General features: G+C 33.6%; 1 protein-coding gene across 5 annotated transcripts in view; it reads left to right on the forward strand.

The window, feature by feature from the left end:
* Positions 1 to 18,959, forward strand: part of ATRX (alpha thalassemia/mental retardation syndrome X-linked) — a 206,356-nt gene extending 187,397 nt beyond the window's left edge. For all 5 annotated transcript variants that reach the window (XM_008580865.1, XM_008580863.1, XM_008580867.1 and 2 more), the window contains 5 exons: positions 12,388 to 12,537; positions 13,396 to 13,521; positions 14,280 to 14,375; positions 14,903 to 15,031; positions 16,053 to 18,959. In XM_008580865.1, coding sequence (XP_008579087.1) covers positions 12,388 to 12,537; positions 13,396 to 13,521; positions 14,280 to 14,375; positions 14,903 to 15,031; positions 16,053 to 16,331 — 780 coding nt within the window. In that variant the 3' untranslated portion in view covers positions 16,332 to 18,959. The remainder of the gene's footprint in view (positions 1 to 12,387; positions 12,538 to 13,395; positions 13,522 to 14,279; positions 14,376 to 14,902; positions 15,032 to 16,052) is intronic.
* Positions 18,960 to 19,995: the final 1,036 nt, after the last annotated feature.

Consider the following 19,995-nt stretch of genomic DNA (forward strand, 5'->3'; position numbering starts at 1 on the left):
CCCCCCAAAAGATATATATATATATATATATGCACACAATACTTATAGTATAGATTTGGGGGAAAATATTTAAAATGTATAAGGTGTATTTCGCTTTAAAGACACTTCTGGGTAAAATTGTGGTTGTGTATTTATTTTATAAGGTTAATATGATGGTAGATATCATTTTGATCCATTTGAATATAACAGAAAACTTGTGTGTTTTCTGATCTAAGTATTTTATATATTTAAACCTACTCTAATTATCTAGAAGGTCATTTTGGGGATAATTCTCTTGGAGGGATGCTTTTTCCGTTGTCTTTTTTTTTTTTTTAAAGATGACCGGTAAGGGGATCTTAATCCTTGGCTTGGTGTTGTCAGCACCACCCTCAGCCAGTGAGCAAGCCGGCCATCCCTATATAGGATCTGAACCCATGGCCTTGGTGTTATCAGCACCACACTCTCCCGAGTGAGCCATGGGCCAGCCCTATTTTCCCGTTGTCTTGATTTTAAATTCAAGCACTTACTGTTCCATGCAGCTGTTAAGAGAATTGTGAAAGCAGCTACTAGGGTACTGTGTCACAATACCAAAGTCACTTTAAGCACTTGAAGAAAGCTCAAAGTGATATTAGTGCTTCATATGGTTGGACATATTTAATTAAAACAAAAGTTATAGGAATAAATGTTTTTCTAATGCTAACATAAGTCAGTGATTTCTCCAGTTAAAATTTTAGTGTACATGTCAAAGTAACCTGTACAGTAAACATTTTGAAAATATTAAAATGTCATTTGAATATATGTTATTTTTTTTTAAGCATTGGACTTGCACTGATACAGCATTTAGGAAACACTTTATTTTTGTGATGGTCTCCATCAAATCTTTTGGATAATAGCTTAAGGCCACTTAGGGGTTTAAATCTACCATTTTTCTATTAGTTTTAGCGTGCTTTTTTTAAAAGAGTGTCATTTCAATTTCCATGTTATGAAATATTACATTGATAATGATTTGGCTCTTATATTATTACAGAATGTGATTAAGATTCTTAGATAGTCTTCTAAAAATTTCCTGTGCACAAACACAAATGGAATCATACCATACATACTCATCTATAGCTTGCTTTTTACACCTAGATGTATCTTGAACATCTTTCCATACTGGTACATATACTACCTTTTTAAAAGCACTGCATTCTAGTTAATATCTTTTCTGAAAGTATACAGTTGATCCTTGAACAACTCAGGTATTAGGGGTGTGGTCCCTACCCCTAACCCCCCATCAAAACTCTGCATATAACTTTTGACTCCTAGCCTACTGTTGACCAGAAGCCTTGCCAATAAACAGTTGATTAACCACATATTTTGTATGTTATATCTATTATATACTGTGTTCTTACAATAAAGTAAGCTAGAGAAAAGAAAATGTTACTTAAAAAAGCATGAGGAAGAGTAAACACACTTAAAAAGCATTGAAATACATTGAAAGAAGTCCATGTATAAGTGGACCCATGCAGTTTAAACCCCTGTTATTCAAGAGTCAGCTGTTTAAACTTTAACTCTTATGAGAAATAGCCCATGATTAATAATATTTCTGATAGAAAGCAAGGATTCCAATTAGAAAAGGGGAAACCTCCATACTGTTTTCCATAATGATGTTTCCCACCAACAGTGTAGAAACAGTTCCCCTTTCCCCCAAACTGTGGAACCAACCTAAATGTCCATCGATGGATGACTGGACAAAGAAAATGTGGTATATATACACAATGGACTACTACTCAGCCATAAAGAAGAATGAAATTCTGCCATTTGCAGCAACATGGATGACCTGGAGAAAATTATGTTAAGTGAAATAAGCTAGACACAGAAAGAGAAATACCACATGTCCTCACTCATAACTGGATGCTAAGAAAGAAAGATAGTAAGAGAGAGAGTGAGAGCAAAAGCAAGCGAGTGAGAGAAAAAGAGAGAAAGAGACCACAATATGTTGAACTTTCACAAGGAGAGAACAAACCTAAGGATACTAGAGATGAAGGAGGGATGGAGGGGGGTTGGGAAGTGACTTGTCAGGTAAAGGGCATAAAGAATAATTACAATTTGTGACAATGAATATGCTAATAATTTTTTTTTTTTAATTTAAAAAATTACTTTGAATTTATTCATTATATGGTGAGTTTCTGGTTGCAGGAAATCTGTTTACATTTTTTTAATTGGAGCATAATTGTTTTTACATATCTGTGTGGTACAGCATTGCATATCAGTACCAGTGTGCAATATCTCATGTTTAAATTAAGATGATTAGTATATACCTCATTGTAGAATGTAATCGATTTTCATAGCCCTGTGCCAGTTCCTCCCTTTCTCATCCCCAGCAGCCTTGGTTCTGTTCCCTTCTCTTAAAAAGTTCAACATATTATTGTGATTGTTGTATCTTTTTTTCTTTATGTATCTATTTACTTTTTATTAGCTCCCTTGTAAAAATGAGGACATGTGGTATTTCTCTTTCTGTGCCTCGCTTATTTCTCTTAACATAATTTTTTCTTTTTCTTTTTTCTTTTTTTTTGCTGTGCAGAAGCTTTTTAGTTTGATATAATCCCATTTGTTTATTTTTCCTTTTGTTGCCTGTGCTTTTGGGGTCATATTCATAAAGTCTATGCCCAGTCCTACTTCCTGAATTGTTTCCCTATGTTTTCTTTTATGAGTTTTATAGTTTCAGCACATATATTTAATTCTTTAATCCATTTTGAGTTGATTTGGTATGACAAGAGGTATGGGTCTAGTTTCATTCTTCTACATATGGATGTCCAAATTTTCCAGCAACATTTATCAAAGAGGAAGTCTTTTCCTCAGTATATGTTCTTGGTACCTTTGTTGAAGATCCATTGGCTATAGGTATATGGGCTGGTTTCTGGGTTCTCTGTTCTGTTCCGTTCCATTGGTCTGTGTGTATGTTTTTATGCCAGTACCATGCTGTTTTAGTTACTATAGCTTTGTAGTATAATTTGAAGTCAGGTAGTGCTATGCCTCAGGTTTTATTATTATTATTTTTTTTGCTCAGGATTGCTTTGGCTATTTGGGGTCTTTTGTTGTTCCATATGAATGTTAGGATTGTTTTTTTTTTATTTCTGTGAAGAATGTCATTGGTATTTTGATGGGGATTGCATTGAATCTGTAGCTTGCTTTGGGTAGTATGGACATTTTCACAGTGTTGATTCTTCCAATCCAAGAGCATGGGATATCTTTCCATCTTCTTGTATCTTGTTTAATTTCTTTCAACAGTGATTTGTATTTCTCGTTGTAGAGATCTTTCACATCCTTGGTTAAATTGATTCCTAGGTATTTTATTTTTTGGTGGCTATTGTAAATGGGCTAGCTTTCTTGATTTCTTTTTCTTTCTGCTAGTTTATTGTTGGAGTATAAAAATGCTACTGATTTTTGTGTGTTAAGTTTTTATCCTGCAACTGTGCTGAAATCGTTTATCAACTCTAAGAGGTTTTTTTTGTAGAGTGTTTAGGCTTCTCTCTATATAGGATCATGTCATCTGCAAACAGGGCCAATATAACTTCATCTTTTCCCATCTGGATGCCCTTTATTTTTTTCTCTTCCCTGATTGTTCTGGCTAGTACTTCCAATACTATGTTAAATAGGATTGGTGAGAGTGGGCATCCTTGTTTTTTTTTTTTTAAGGGAAAAGCTTTCAACTTTTCCATTCAGGATGATAATGGCAGTTGGTTTGTCATATATGGGTTTTATTGTGTTGAGATACTTTCCTTCTATACCTAATTTGCTGAGAGTCTTTATCATGAAGGGATGTTGAATTTTGTCAAATGCTTTTTTAGTGTCTATGGATATAATCATACGGTTTTTGGCTTTGATTTTGTTAATGTGGTGTATCACATTTAATGACTTCCATATGTTGAACTATCCTTGCATCCCTGGGACGAATCCCACTTGATCGTGGTGTATAATTTTTTGGATGTGTTGTTGTATTCTGTTAGCTAATATTTTATTGAGGCTATTTGCATCTGTATTCATCAAAGATGTTGGCCTATAGTTTTCTTTTTTTGTTGTGTCTTTGTCTGGTTTTGGTATCAGGGTAATGTGTGTTTCATAGAATGTATTTGGGAGAATGGCCTCTGTTTCATTTTTTGGAATAGTTTGAAAAGAATTGGTGTTAATTTCTCCTTAAAGGTTTGGTAGAATTTGGCAGTAAAGCCATCCAGTCCTGGGCTTTTCTTTGTTGGGAGACTGCTGATTACAGCTTCAATCTCTTTGCTTATTATTGGTCTGTTCAGGTTTTCTATGTCTTCTTGGTTCAGTCTTGATAATTTGTGTGTGTCCAGAAATTTGTCCATTTCCTACAGGTTTTCCGATTTGTTGGCATGTAGTTGTTTATAATAGTCTCTAATGATTTTTGTATTTCTGTGGTATTCATTGTAATGTCTCCTTTTTCATTTCAGATATTTATTTGTGTCTTCTCTCTTTTTTAGTTAGCCTAGCTAATGGCTTCTCTATTTTGTTAATCTTCTCAAAAAACAAACTTTTTGTTTCATTGATCTTTTGTATCGTTTTTTGGGTCTCTCTTTCATTTAGTTCTGCTTTAATCTTAATTATTTCATTCCATCTGCTAACTTTGGTATTGGATTGTTCTTGTTTTTCTAGGTCTTTGAGGTGTAGCATTACGTTGTTTATTTGCAATCCTGAATGATTTATATATCATTGAAAAGCAGTGTTAGAATTAGACTTACTTTGCAAGCAGTAAAATTGAAATGAAGAGTGGTTGGTCTTTGTGGATTTGTGAAAGGAAGAGATTTGGAGATTTAATTTGTGTCTTTAGTTATATACTGAATATGCCATCTTAGTTTCATTCACTCCGTTCCCCCCATCCCCCATTACTTCACATTTTCTTAAGTCCCCCATTGGATTTTTACTGTAGTTTTTTCTGCTGCCTTTCCCTCTTTGAAATATAATGGCCTTGTCTCTTGAATCATGTTTGCCAAGTGTCTGTGCATGTCTTTAATTGTTCAGGGTTATGTTCCTCAGCCATTTTGAAACTGCCGTGTGACCCAAACTGATAGTTTAACACAAGTTTTTAATGATATAGATTTGTTGACTGATTCTTAACCGTTTGTTTTTTAAATATTAAAGGAATATCTAACTTCTGTTAACATTTATGTAAATTATGTAAAGGGAAAGTACCTTTTCTTGTAATAAATTTAGAAATTACACAGATATCAGAGATGAAAATCTTGGTTAAGGTCATGTTTCATAACACGCTTAAGTGGATATTTTATTCCTCTTAAGTACAGTGTACACAGCTTCAGCTCTGTACCCTTTATTAGGAAAACAAAAGCCATTAAAACTGGTATAGACCATTTTTTGCACTTCCTTTTTTCAGCACTGTACTACTTATGTCTTTTAAAAATGTGGACTGCTTGTTGGTAATTATAGGGAGAATAAAATGGGGATTCAAACTAAAGTACCCTAAGTGAGGCTTTAGGTTTGCTTTCTCCACCCTGATTTTGTGTACAGTTTTCTACCCTTGTCTTTGTCCTTTATTCAAGCTTTAATGCCTCAAAGCATAGTTTACTGAACAGCGATGTTATTGTGCAGTTTTATCATCCAGCATATGGTAATATAAGGTTTTACCTTATTCATTCTTAACACTAGAGTGAAATATACTCCATTAAGGTAATTTGATGTGAAGTATGAAATAGTTAATCAACCTATTTCAGGAACTTTCTCTGAACTTTAATACATTTACTTTTGAGAATAAAGGTTTAAAAGCACCCATTTAATTGTACAGCAAGTGATGATAACCTATGGCTTATGAACTACATGGTGGCACATGAACCTAATTTTTGTTTATGTGTATATACCTCTAAGAAGCCATGCTCATAAGTGAAACATGTATGAAGTTTAATGTAATTGTCTCCTATTTCTCCACTTCTTTTTATCACATTTAATATTTTTTTGTTTAATAAAACAAGTTCCAATTTTGTTTTTATGTTTGTATTTACTAGTATAAAAATGATTATTGTTCATGTAAATAAGAATAGACTGCCAGGAAACATAACCAGCTCCAGAGGAATTATTTTAATTATATTTCTTTGTAGGTTATAAAAGTCTCCTATTCAGTGTTTGCTGGGATGGTTGGTGCCAAGTAAAAAGAGCAATTGGTTTAAGTCCTGTCCCTCTCCCAGGTAACCTGCCAACCACCCTTTTTAGGGTGTAATCTTAGTCAAGCCACATAAGCTTTCTAAGCCTCACTTCTCTCAAGAAAATAAGGTAACGTAGTACCTCCCTCACAGAGGAAATAATTCATATAAAGCACACTGCCTAGCACATAGTAAGTGCTCAAATGTCAGCTGCTGGTTTTGTTTCCATCATTTTTATTAATATTGCCATTATACTAGGTTCATTTCTCTGAAACTAGTATGGACTTAAATTTTTGGAAATTCAGAGGAGTCATATGAGGTTCTGATCTTCAGGAGAAGATTAAGCTTGACATATGACATTTGAATAGAAGACTAAAAACACGTAGGGCCTAGAGAAAAATCTCAGCTAGGCTGCAGAAGAGACAGGTATTTGAGGTTTGAACTCCTCTACTATAATCAGGAGGGAGTATGATAATATTTAATTATTAGATATTGATAATCACTTCCAATGAAGTTATCATGCAGTTGACTAAAAACCATTACCCTTTCCAACATTCGAAGGTTTTTTCCCCCCTTAAATAATATAGGCAACTTTGTTTATTTATTTGGTGGCTGGTTGGTACAGTGATCGAACCCTGGACCTTGGTGTTATCAGCACCACACTCTAACCAACTGAGCTAACTGGCCAGCCCATTTATTTTCTACCTTATAGCCAACTGATACCTCTGTAGTAATTTTAAGAAGTGAAGGGGTGCTTCTAGTGTCCCTCCACAAACTATACAGTAAATACTTGTTAATAGACTGACCATGCTTTGTTTATAGTGCTGCTTGTGTCTTATTTTTATTGTATCACCATATAACACAAGAAAAGCTATTAAGCCAAAGTCACCAAGTCTTTTGGGGAAAATATTTGGGTTACAGAGACCATGATGTCAATGATGCCCCTATATAGTAACCTCACTAACTCTGACAAGCTATTTTATAAATAATTGCCATTGGAAACATCAACATTTATAAGGCAGATTTATTACTATGGACCCTTAAAGGCATATAAATTGCAAGAGAGATTTGTTGAGTATAAGAATTACTAGATGACCTTATTTATATCATTTTACTGCTTATATTTTAATGTTGTCTTTAAGATACAATTTAAACTGCTAAATAGCTGCTTTCATTTGTTTCATATGTCATTTGTTTCCTTTTTTACAGCACACCTATAGTTGAATTAGAGGATGTAACAGTGTTTGTGAATTAAAGCGATAATGTGAACTCCAGATTGTATAGGAGAATTGAGTTCCAATTCAGACTCTACTTGGAAAGCTGCAACCTCTAGAAAGTCACTACAGTAATATCAAATCTAGAACAATAGCTCTCTACTGCACAATGGCATGCGTGATTGTAATGGATAACCAATTTCTAAAGGTTAAATGCTGACTATAGTATCTAGTTCTTTAGATGTTAAGGAGAAAACATTCTTATCAAAGGAGGCCTTTACCCTCCAACAAAGTCGGTTTGTCAGGCCTGCCTTTTCTTTCATTGAAAGTTACAGGTTCTGTAGTTGTCACTACCTTATTCATACCAACAATTTCAGAATCTGGATATATTTACAAATGCTCTTTGGCAAAGGTTGTGTGTTCTTGACCCACAAATCTGATAGGCATTATGTGAATTTCATTCAGTAAGCTCGCTTGTTATATCAAATACACTGCAGTTTTTTCCAATGTAGTTTGGGAAGAAACAAACTTCAAATTTGAAAGTAGAAGCTTTTTGCCTGGGAATGTTAAATTTCTTTACTAAGAACCTAGACTTACTTAGGTAATAAAAGGAATTTTTCCATAGCTTTTTGAGTGGGTCATGTGGCAGTTAAGTATTCTAGTGTGACATTTTATTTCCAGATATTATAAAACTCAAAGTGATGGCAAGCAAAGTATTTGTGAAACATGGCAAACTCCCTCCCCTATCCCTAGGCAAAACCTTGATTACTTTTTAAAAAATGTTATTTTCAAGGTTGAATTTCAGAATTAATTAGGTGGGAATTTTTGTCAGCTTGCCAAACACTTTAAACTTCTAAATAAATTAACTTAAAATTTAAATTTATCATTAACTTTGTTTTATTAATTGAACCAGTCATTTTTAAAGCTTAAACTAATTTAGATCATTAGCTAGAATATAGACCATGTTTTTCCAAGCTTGTAAGTTTTTTTTCACTTATTTAAGGAAAAATAAAGTTTAGACAAAGAAAAGGTACACATTTGGATGTAATTTAAACCTCATTTTGATGACCGTTGGCCTAGTGATCATAGATTCTGTTCCAGTATTGTTTTCAATAATAGTGTTACTATAGCAACTAGTATAAATGCATGCTTTGAGAGGGGAAAAAACCTCTCCACCAATTGTATTGTATATTGGGATGAAAATTTTCTTTATTAACATTTATAACTTGCTCTGTACTTTGCAAAACTGTTTTCCCAAAGAAATGATGTGAGGATCCTATTACAAATACTTTTTTGTCCTCTTAATCTCATCATTTGTTTCTTGTATAGATAGTAAGCTGCAATTAATTTAAAAGGGATGATATAGAAACAGTTTGTATCAGATATCCTGTATCTTTTTTTCTCTTATTTGTGTCTAGACAGCACTCTGGAAGAAAGATTTCTGCCTTCCTGCTTATGAACTGTATAAATGAGTTTCTATTTTTAAAAAAAAGTCAGTTAACTTACTTGCACTGACTGTCTTTTCTTTGTTAAAGTGAACATTATGGCAAGCATATTTGCCTAAGTCCTTGAGTATTAACACCATAATCACTGTATGAACAAGTGATTGAAATACATTAAAATTTATTCATTAACCCATTTCATTGTGGATTTGGTAATAATTAAAAACTGGAAGCAGTCTAATGTCTTAAACTGTTAAGGGAATGATTAAATAGATGATAAAAGTGTATCTATATAGTATAAGCACTGCGCAGCCCTTAAAAACAATGAAGGTTTGTATTTGATGTAAAATGTTGTCTATGGAAAGATATTTAGGGAGAAAAGTAGATTTCAAAACTATATATTCCAATTCTGTATTTATGCAACGCAGTGTGTGTATGTAAGTGTGTGTAAATGTGTGGAGAAATATATAACAAATGTTACTGGTAGTTATCTCTGGGTTTTGGAATTGGATATTAGTATTGTTTTCATTAATTTTTGTTTTTTGAAAGGAGGGAGTTGTAGTAGCCAGTAGAAGCAATATGGACAGTTTTTTGGTTTGATGGAAGGAGGGAGGTAATGTTTTAGGAAAAGGGTCCAAAACTTGTTAATGATAGAAAGTGAAATCACATGCACTTTTTCTGTGACTTATTAGCATTTCAGTCGACCATGGGTCAAAAGGAAAGTTATTGCCTGGGCAGAGGCTGAACCTCCACCATAAACTGACCTTAATTAGGAGATCATATTAGAGTTGATAGGACAGATCTTAAATCTGGAATTGGTGGGGAGAAGACATTAAAGGGTTTTAGAAATGGGGTTTCCTAAAATGAATATCTCATGAAGATGAAAATGGTAAAATAGTGCATGTCAGGTTTAATAGGAAGCATGAACTAGCCTTTCATAAGTTTGTCTCTGAGAACTGTCTTTGTTTTAAGTTTTATATTTTCTTTTATTAAATCAACATATGCTTGTTTAAAAAAAACCTCAAAAAGTACAAAAGTGTTAAAAGTGAAAAAAGAAATCAATTTAGGTTTCCCCCTCCCCTGGAAACTTTCAGGAGATTTTTTTTTTTATTGAAGAGAAAAGATCTGGGAAATGGAGAAACCAAGCCTCAAGAAAACAGACATTCTTTGTAGTGTGATAGAATAATCACTGGATAGGAGTCAGGAAATTTTAGTTTCTAGTGCCAGCTAGTCCTTAGCTGTGTAATTGGAGAAAGTTACTTTGCCTCTCTGGTCCTCAATTTCTGCTAATTCCAAGATGACAAGTTTGGACTTTGAAACTGTAGGATGTTAAGGTCTGACTTGATAAAGCTTCCTGATAATCCCAAACATTTTTTTAGAGGATATATATGAGTTTGTGTCTGTGTGTGTGTGCACGTGCATGTATGCATTTCTGGAAACACTTCCCCTCCAACCATAAAAAAAAAAGTAATTGAAAAAAATATAAATTGTGGTGTTTACAGTTGAGAAATGAGCACTACACTTAATTGGCATAGAGTTTATTCCCAGAAAAGTGGGTGTTTTCATTTATTCCTGCTGTTTTCACATCATCCAGTTACACATGTGAGTGGGGAATATTTCATCTTTATTTAACTTACAGTTATAGCTAAACTAAGTTATCCAGTGTTATAGAAAGAATCAGTAGCAGAGCTGAAAATAAATCTACTTCCTAGTACACAGTTGTCTTGGTCTTTCCCTTAGGTTGCTTTTGTTAGAGAAATAAACTGATATTGACTAAGATTAAGACCATCACTTATTGCCAGACAGAAGTAAAATTAGGGATTATCTATAGAACATTTTAACCTTGTAATTTATTTGGTGTATTATAGAACAGGTGACTTTTCTAATTATATTTGACATGGTCACTTGCTAAAAATTTTAGTCAGTGTTATCTGGTTTTATTATTATACCTCTCTCTCTTGAGTCATGCTTGGGGAGACGGGTGGCATAGTAGTCACACAACTAAGGAAACATTACCTTTTAGTAGAATGAAATAATGCAGACTGGCCCATCTCCCTGCCTGCCTGGTCGTTAACTCTGGACTTTGGAGACTGATCTAGTAATGATAAACCTATTCTATGTGGCATAGGCCAGAGGAGTGAGCTTTGATGGCATTTTTTTTACACTGATGTAAGAGAGAAGTATTTAATTACCTATTCAAAGGAATGAAACCTGTTAGCATCTATGTATTCTACCAGTAGACTTCCTTGAGCCCTCTAGTTTGTGTGGTCTTTAATGTTTTTTATTTTCAACAAAGGAAGTAACACATACTACATGTCAAAATGAATTATGAAATCTCAAGTGCAGCTGTATCTATTAAGAAAATCAGCTCCTTTTCCTTCATGAAAGGAATTGTTTCAAATGTTTATTGGGGTAGCAAGATAAAAAGGAATTTACATGATATTAGATAACAATATTTAGAATTAGCATCAGCATTTACTATTGTACAGAAAAAAACTTAGAACCTCATGATTTGAATTTTTTATTTTGAGTTTTTTAGCAAACATTTGAGTTCCTACCATTTTTTGGGTCTCGTACTCTAGGTATGGTTGCATATATACAGACAATTCTTTTCAAGTGTAGGCTTTGTCTATGTAAACTTGATGCATTAAGCATTACTAGATGCAGATTAAATTTGAATTTAATGTGCTATATACCTCTTCCTACCTTCATTTGATCAGTAATTATATTTCTTCACTAAATTCACATTCAATTTAGAAAGTGTAGTCCAGGGGAACTTGTTAAAAGCTATGGAAAATCCTTTTGTAAAGTGAATTAATTTGGCTTTTGTATATCCAGGTTTTCATATGTGATTTGTTAATGAACAACTTGTGAATATTTTAAAGTTTTTATTAGTAAAAATAACAGATTTGTGATTCAGTTTAACACCCCCCCAACTCTCTTTGTGTCTCACTCTCACAGTTAATTATACAAAGCACTAGTGTTAAAGAGACACTATGATAATAAACTGAAAAGTGTGTATCTGTTTAAATTTGACCCATGTGACCTTATAGTATAATTTATATTTGACCTTCCTGCAGTTGAAATATAAGGACTTATAAGTGCCAATTAAACCGTCCTGTAACTGTTTAGATTTAGGAGGTTTTTTTTGTTAGTATAGTAGTTGGTAGCTAAAGTGATTGTGAAGATAAAGTTGTTTATTATGTGTAAACCAGAGTAGCCATGATTTTTGGTACAGGTGTCCAATGTAATCATTAGCTTAAGCAGATTTATGTTAGCATTTAGCAACTCAGAATTAAGCATAAAGCAAAATGCATATGAAAAAAATAAATTTTTTAAGTTGGGGGGGAAAAGACCTTGAAAGTTGAAGGTGGTAATTAAAAAAGAAAAAATTGAATCCCTAAAACGTACTGTATGTAAACATGAAGTTCTTACTGGTGTTGCATGTTTTGTGGCTGTTTTCTATGTAATTTATCATATGTATCAGAAATATGTATAGCAGTTTCTAGTTTATAGTCTAGCACTTGAGCATAGAACTATGGAGATATGAGTATGATCCAGAGGGAAAAAAATAATTATTATTTCAACCCCTCTAAATAGGACACCATACTTGCAGAACTTCTTCAAATACATAAAGAACACATTGTAGGATATCATGAACATGATTCTCTTTTGGACCACAAAGAAGAAGAAGAATTGACTGAAGAAGAAAGAAAAGCAGCTTGGGCTGAGTATGAAGCAGAGAAGAAGGTATTTCATTGAAAATGCTTTTTGGGTTTTGTTTTTATGTTAGTCATTTGGAAGAGAGGAAGAAAAGGGGTCACATTTGAAACAGGTAATAATATAATGTATCTTTAGGAAGAGACTCCCCAGTTATGAGAATCTGTTTATAGGCTTTAGTTACCTTTGGTGGTAGAGTGGGAGGAGAGGAGAGAAGAAAAGAAAATAATATTTTACACTTAAAGAGAAGTAACCTCATTTCTGCTTAGCGCTTGCTGAATTGAGAGATGAGTGGGAAACTATATATTTAGCATCACTTAACTCCCATTATCACACACATTGTAGTAACAAATATACAGGAGCTTAGAATTTGGAGGTGGGAATAAATGTTACTTTAGCATGTTTATCGTGAAGTCTAAATTTGGCAGGATATCAGAACACAAAAATATTCATTATTGGACATTAATGCCAATCTTCAGCAGCAACTTTATTTAAAATAATTCCATGTCTGTTTTAAACACCAACCCACTTGAGCAAAAATGTGCCTGCGCATGAGAAACCTTATCTTAATACCTGAAACCTTTTTAAACTCCTAACTCATTGTACCAAATTTCTTTAATGTTAATGCGATGTTAGGAGTCTCATCAGAATTCTCTAAGTTGCCCCATTCTGTGAGAATTATCAGAAGAAAAGAATACACCTTTAGGGGTTAAAGCTTTCTGTGTAATAAGATCTTGTTTCGGGTGAAAAGGGTATTTTGTTTGTGTGTGGAAAAGTGTTAATAATTTCCTAGATCTGAGAATGTGGATTCTTTTCTAAACCAGTAGGTGATGTAGAATTTCAAGTTTTAAATCACAATGTGAAAAGTACATAATTTTTTGTTTTTAGGGACTGACCATGCGTTTCAACATACCAACTGGGACCAATTTACCCCCTGTCAGTTTTAACTCTCAAACTCCTTATATTCCTTTCAATTTGGGAGCCCTGTCAGCAATGAGTAATCAACAGCTGGAGGTAAGGTGTGAAGTACAAAAGTAGTTTAACGTAAATTAAAGGCAATTTCAAGTGCTTTGTTGTTGAGGGTTCCCTATGCAGGAATATCATCACATCCTCCAAAAAGTTACCTCTGAATAAACCAATAAGTTTTTCTTTTATTTGTTGACCTTTTTGAACCAACATAGTAAACTGTGGTTTGTTCAGAGCTCAGGGGAATCAGTCTTTGAATTAATGTAGTTTGAATTATTTTAATTAAGGAACAATAGGGCAGCTGACTAGCTAGGGAAATAGCACTTTCTTCGGTCATAAAATATTTGTAGTAAACAAATTACTTGCTTAATGTTAAAAGTAAGATAAAACACATTAACTTATGTTCTAATGCAGTGTAGATGTAACATTAAATATATGATAATGCCCAGTATTATGAAATAAGTGATTTAAAACTAGAGTCAATTATGAATTAAATAGGAAAGGTTGGATTTTATTATACCAACAATTTAATGACTATTGAATCTTTGGTTTCCTTTTTTAAATGTGCTTATGGATTCATTTAAATTATTGAATTATGGATGCAATAAAACCCAAACTTTTATCTTACTAATAAGACCCTTTTGGCATTGATGATCTACTTTATTGATGCTGAATTTTGCTATTCTCTTTAATCATTTAGAGTTTTAAAACCAAGTGCTATAAATTAGCAAGAGAAAGGATCTTTATACTTTAAAACTATGGTGTTTTTCTACCCTTTATATAGCTTATTTCTTACATTCTTCTAGGACCTCATTAATCAAGGAAGAGAGAAGGTTGTGGAAGCAACAAACAGTGTGACAGCAGTGAGGATTCAGCCTCTTGAAGATATAATTTCAGCTGTAGTAAGCTAATTGGCAGTTGTTTTATTCCAACATCCAGTGTGTGTCCTCTCTCCCACCCCACCACTGTTTGTTTTAATTTTTAATCATTGTTCTGTTTCACTACTTGTGTGGGGAAAAGAATATAATTCTTATAACTTGATTCGCAATAGTAAAATACTGGTAAACTGGGTAATAGTGCCAAGCTGTAATGCAGCAGTTTTACACAGATGTTGGTACAAAAGAAAAATGGATAAAATCTAAGAATTGAGAAATCAGTCAAACATAGAAATGTATGCATTGTTTACATAAACATATTTTAATTGCTAATTGCACAAATTGAATCCAAATAGTTGTTTCATTCCAGAGATAGCCAACCCATGCATAGCAATGGACAACTTAGTACCCTGCTTTTATATCACTGTTTTCTTTAGAAAAGAATAAAGAAAAGGGGGGAAAGAACCTGTAAAATCCTGAATATCGTTAGGTACCTTAATTATTTTTCCTCAATTGTACAGTAATAATGAGTAAATAGAAAATTTTTCTTTTAGTGGAAAGAAAACATGAATCTCTCAGAGGCCCAAGTACAGGCGTTAGCATTAAGTAGAAAAGCCAGCCAGGAGCTTGATGTTAAACGAAGAGAAGCAATCTACAATGATGTATTGACAAAACAACAGATGGTAAGAATTCTGACCAACTCTAGGTTATGTTTAATTTTCTTGAATTTATAAGAATGGGTTTGTATGACGTCTATGTTGATAGCCGTCCCTCCATAGGAGGGATGGATGGTCATTGATTATTCTGGAAGAAATTTTGTCAAAAACCTAGTAATGTCGAGTAAAGATATCTTTTGTTACAAAGCAGCAACAGCTTCCAAATGGGTCTCCTTGAAGTTTATATAGGATCTATTCCATATAATTTTATTTTTTGTATATTCTGGACATCTAAATAGAAATTTACCAGACTTTTACCACATTTGTCATTTTTAAACAACTTCTAAAAAGAAGTATACTTTTCAGTATATTTAATTTGAGAATAAAAAGAGCTATGGATGATATATATCACAAGTTCCTACTAAATTATATAATTCTTTAAGAGGCTAGCATATTCCAGGATCCTTGATCATCTTTCCCAGCACAGTCGTTTGCCAGCTATCTACCTTAAACTGGGAAATCTCACTTCTTGACACCAGGGAGTCAATTTCTGTGGCATGAATTTTACTTAGAAAGCACCACAGAATTATGTGGTTTTAAATTATCTTAGGAAATTTGAGACATTCCAGGTAGGAATTATTCCTATTGCAAGTGCTTTTCCATTTGGTGTTTGTCACTAAAATGTTTATTTGTCTGTCATCGTGTGAAATATTCAAAAGAATGACAAAGAAAGGAGACTTGACAAAAAGTGCTGTAACTAATACTTGAGACTAATCACAGTGCAGGACAGGTTACTATGGCAACTCACCTAAATGCTGCTTGCAGTACAATAGTCAAGTCATTAAGAGAATTTAGCCCTAAATGGTGTTACTAACTGGTTTCTTCAGTAATGGTCCTGTGAATGCCATAAAATTAGTAATGGTGATAACAATAATGTGTTTTCCTTTTGGTATGGTACCTCCTTAACAAATTGATTTTAACTCAAAACTTGATACTTGCCTCTTTGAGACAGGTTGTGCACTTGTAACAACTCCCTTTCTCTCTATAGTTGATCAGCTGTGTTCAGCGAATACTTATGAACAGAAGGCTCCAGCAGCAGTACAATCAGCAGCAACAGCAACAAATGACTTATCAACAAGCAACACTGGGTCACCTCATGATGCCAAAGCCTCCAAATTTAATCATGAATCCTTCCAACTACCAGCAGATTGATATGAGAGGAATGTATCAGTCAGTGGCTGGTGGTATGCAGCCACCTCCATTACAGCGTGCACCACCCCCAATGAGAAGCAAAAATCCTGGACCTTCCCAAGGGAAATCAATGTGATTTTGCACTAAAAGCTTAAAGGATTGTTAAAATCATAGAAAGATCTTTTATTTTTTTAGGAATCAATGACTTAACAGAACTCAACTGTATAAATAGTTTGGTCCCCTTAAATGCCAATCTTCCATATTAGTTTTAATTTTTTTTTTTAAATAGGGCATATCATTTCTCTCTGACGTTTGTCAGTGATGTTGCCTAGAATCTTCTTACACACAATGAGTACAGAAGATATTTCAAATTGTTTTCAGTGAAAACAAGTCCTTCCATAACAGTAACAGCTCCACAGATTCCTCTCTAAATTTTTATGCCTGCTTTTAGCAACCATAAAATTGTCATAAAATTAATAAATTTAGGAAAGAATAAAGATTTATATATTCGTTCTTTACATATAAAAACACACAGCTGAGTTCTTAGAGTTGATTCCTCAAGTTACGAAATACTTTTTTATACTTAATCCATTTCTTGATTAAAGTGATTGAAATGGTCTTAATGTTCTTTTCACTGAAGTCTGAAACTTGGCTCCTGCTATATCATGTCTGTGATTGAAATTTAGAAACTAAGGGTTATCATTGACACAGAATTGTGTGCAATATTCTTAAATACTACTGCTCTAAAGTTGGAGGAGTCTTGCAGTTATCTTAGCATTGTATAAACAGCCTTAAGTACAGCCTAAGAAGAGAATTCCTTTTTCTTCTTTAGTCTTTCTGCCATTTTTCATTTTCAGTTATATGTGCTGAAATAATTATAAAATTTCAGGGTTGTGGATTATCTTTCATACATGAATTTTTCTCTCTCCTGGCACTAATATAAAGCACATCTCTTGACTGCGTGGTGCCAGTGCTAGTGCTTCATCCTGTTGCTGGCAGTGGGATGTGGACTAAGAAAATCAAGTTCTAGCATTTTAGGAGGTTAACACTGAAGTTGTGGTGGTTAGGTTCACACCCTGTTTTATAAATAACATCAAAATGGCAGAACCATTGCTGACTTTAAGTTCACATGAGGAATGTGCTTTAACAATTCCCAGTACTGTCAGTATTGTGAAATAATTCCTCTTAAAGATAAGGATCACTGGCTTCTATGCTCTTCTTTTCTCTCATTATCATGTTCTTTTCCTCCAGTTTCCTTACATTTTCTTAAATTGTTTCAGAGTTGTTTTTTTTTTTTTTCTCAGTTTAGATCTATGAGGCAATTTTCTGATCAAAATTAATTTATCTAATACCCTTTTATGAGGTTTTACTAGAAAATCATTACATTTTATTTTTTCTTAATCCAGGTCTATAAAAATTACCTATAATTTTATTCATGTACAATTTGGTTGCTTGAGTTTCTTAAAGAAAAAGATTGTTTTTGGCTATGGGAGTCAACTCAACATGGCAGACCCATTTTTGAGGTGGTGATGTAACAGGTAGTGGAAACAGCTAAAGAATTCCAGAAAAAGAAAGCTGGGTGAAGGATTTGCTCTAAGTATCACTGGAGTAGGATGAATTTAACATTAGCTAAAACTGTTTGAGTTGTGTGGATGATTAAGAAATTTCCATGTTTTATCTTGGAAGAATTAGTGGTAAAACATCCAAGAGCACTAGGTTTGTGATACAAAATTGGTGAGGTTTGGTGGATCCACCCACCCCCCTGCCAGCTTTCCCCGTGGTGAGATGTCACTGATAAATTCTGTATATTTGCGTTTTGTGCCAGCCATATAACCAAATTTATTTAACTGCGTGGGGGTCAGATGTGTGTTTACTTTAGAAGAAATTAAAAAGACAAGGTTTAAGAGATAAATATTTGAAGGCAGTACACTCTGGCCAACTGTTATCAGTTGGTATTTGTGTAAGTTTGGAATACTTTAAACCTGATTTACTAGACCTGGGAATTTTCAACGTGGTCTAATTTATTTACTCAAAGACATAGATGTGAAAATTTTAGGCAACCTTCTAAACCTTTTCCACCTTGGATGAAATTATAACTTAAAGAATAATACTTAGAAGGATTAATTGGAAATCAGATAATTTGGAATAAAACTTGGACCACTTTGCATACACTCTTCTCACTTGTCATTTTAGCTACATAATATGTACTTTGAGTATAACATCAAGCTTTAACAAATATTTAAAGACAGAAAAATCACATCAATAAGATACTAAAAGGCTCATTTTTATATTTGTTTTAGATGTTTTAAATAGTTGCAATGGCTTAAAAATGACGATTTAAGATGTTGCTTGTAATACAGTTTTGCCTGCTAAATTCTCCACATTTTGTAACCTGTTTTATTTCTTTGGGTGTAAAGCGTTTTTGCTTAGTATTGTGATATTGTATATGTTTTGTCCCAGTTGTATAGTAATGTTTCAGTCCATCATCCAGCTTTGGCTGCTGAAATCATACAGCTGTGAAGACTTGCCTTTGTTTCTGTTAGACTGCTTTTCGGTTCTGTATTGAGTATCTTAAGTACTGTAGAAAAGATGTCACTTCTTCCTTTAAGGCTGTTTTGTAATATATATAAGGACTGGAATTGTGTTTTTAAAGAAAAGCATTCAAGTATGACAATATATTATCTGTGTTTTCACCATTCAAAGTGCTGTTTAGTAGTTGAAACTTAAACTATTTAATGTCATTCAATAAAGTGACCAAAATGTATTGTGCTGTTTATTGCATTTTCACAGCTTTGAAAATCTGTGCACATATTGTTTCATAGAAAATGTATAGCTTTTCATGTGCTATTTAATGGTGGTTCTTTTTCGTATTTAGTTATTTAATATTGGGAAGACAAGAAGTTTGGTTTTTGAATTTGTTATATACTAAATTCTGTAAAAGGAGATCTCTAACCTCAAAAAGAATTTACATACCAGGAAGCCTATGTGTGTTTGTGTTAGTTTTGGTTGTCTGTGTGTGATCCACCTCCATTTCCTGCTTCCCAACAGCTGTATCACTCATTTAAGTCAAGTGGGGCTACCAACCCACATTTGGTATGAAAGCTACCATAGCAGGTAGATGGGAACCTTATTTCCTGGCCTCCAAAAAAGCTGAATATTTTATGGTCTTTCCTTAGTTATGCCCATTTTTCTTCTGTTATTATAAAATCAGATCCATATTTATGTGCCCCAAACAAAATTTTAAAAGCAGTTACTTACCTATCCCAATAACCATCATTTCCTTTGAGGGTAGCATGTTGTGAAGTTATCTGTAGATACTTTTTTTAACAGTAAATAAGTCAATCCTTTTATGTGTTTATTTTACTAAAAATTAATTTCAGATTATTTCCCACCTTGTTTCACCAGACTCAGTCTCAAGTGACTTTTATCTCACAGTCAAACCTACCCTTAGAGAATGGAGGTTTTTCCACCATTGATTTTTTTCCCCACAATTCTGTAATCTGAGCCAATCCCAAAGGAGTGACCAAGTTTCAGAAATGCTTCCATCTGTGCAAAATTTTATATATGCTATTATACGGAGTGAATAAAAATTAAAAATCCAAAATATTACTGTCTAAGCTCAATATCTGCCAGGTAACCAAACTCATCACTAGGTAACCCATCCCCAAGAGTTTTACTCCCCAAGGTATGCATTGCCATAGCAATAGATACTGCCACCCTCTCTTTGGAATAACCCTTCCTGACACCATTGTGCCTACTAAGCCAGCTAAAGAGAGTCCCCTTCTTCCTCACTCTTGGGA

Source organism: Galeopterus variegatus, unplaced genomic scaffold, assembly GCF_000696425.1.
Source record: "Galeopterus variegatus unplaced genomic scaffold, G_variegatus-3.0.2 Scaffold2181, whole genome shotgun sequence".
NCBI classification, from domain to species: Eukaryota; Metazoa; Chordata; class Mammalia; order Dermoptera; family Cynocephalidae; genus Galeopterus; species Galeopterus variegatus.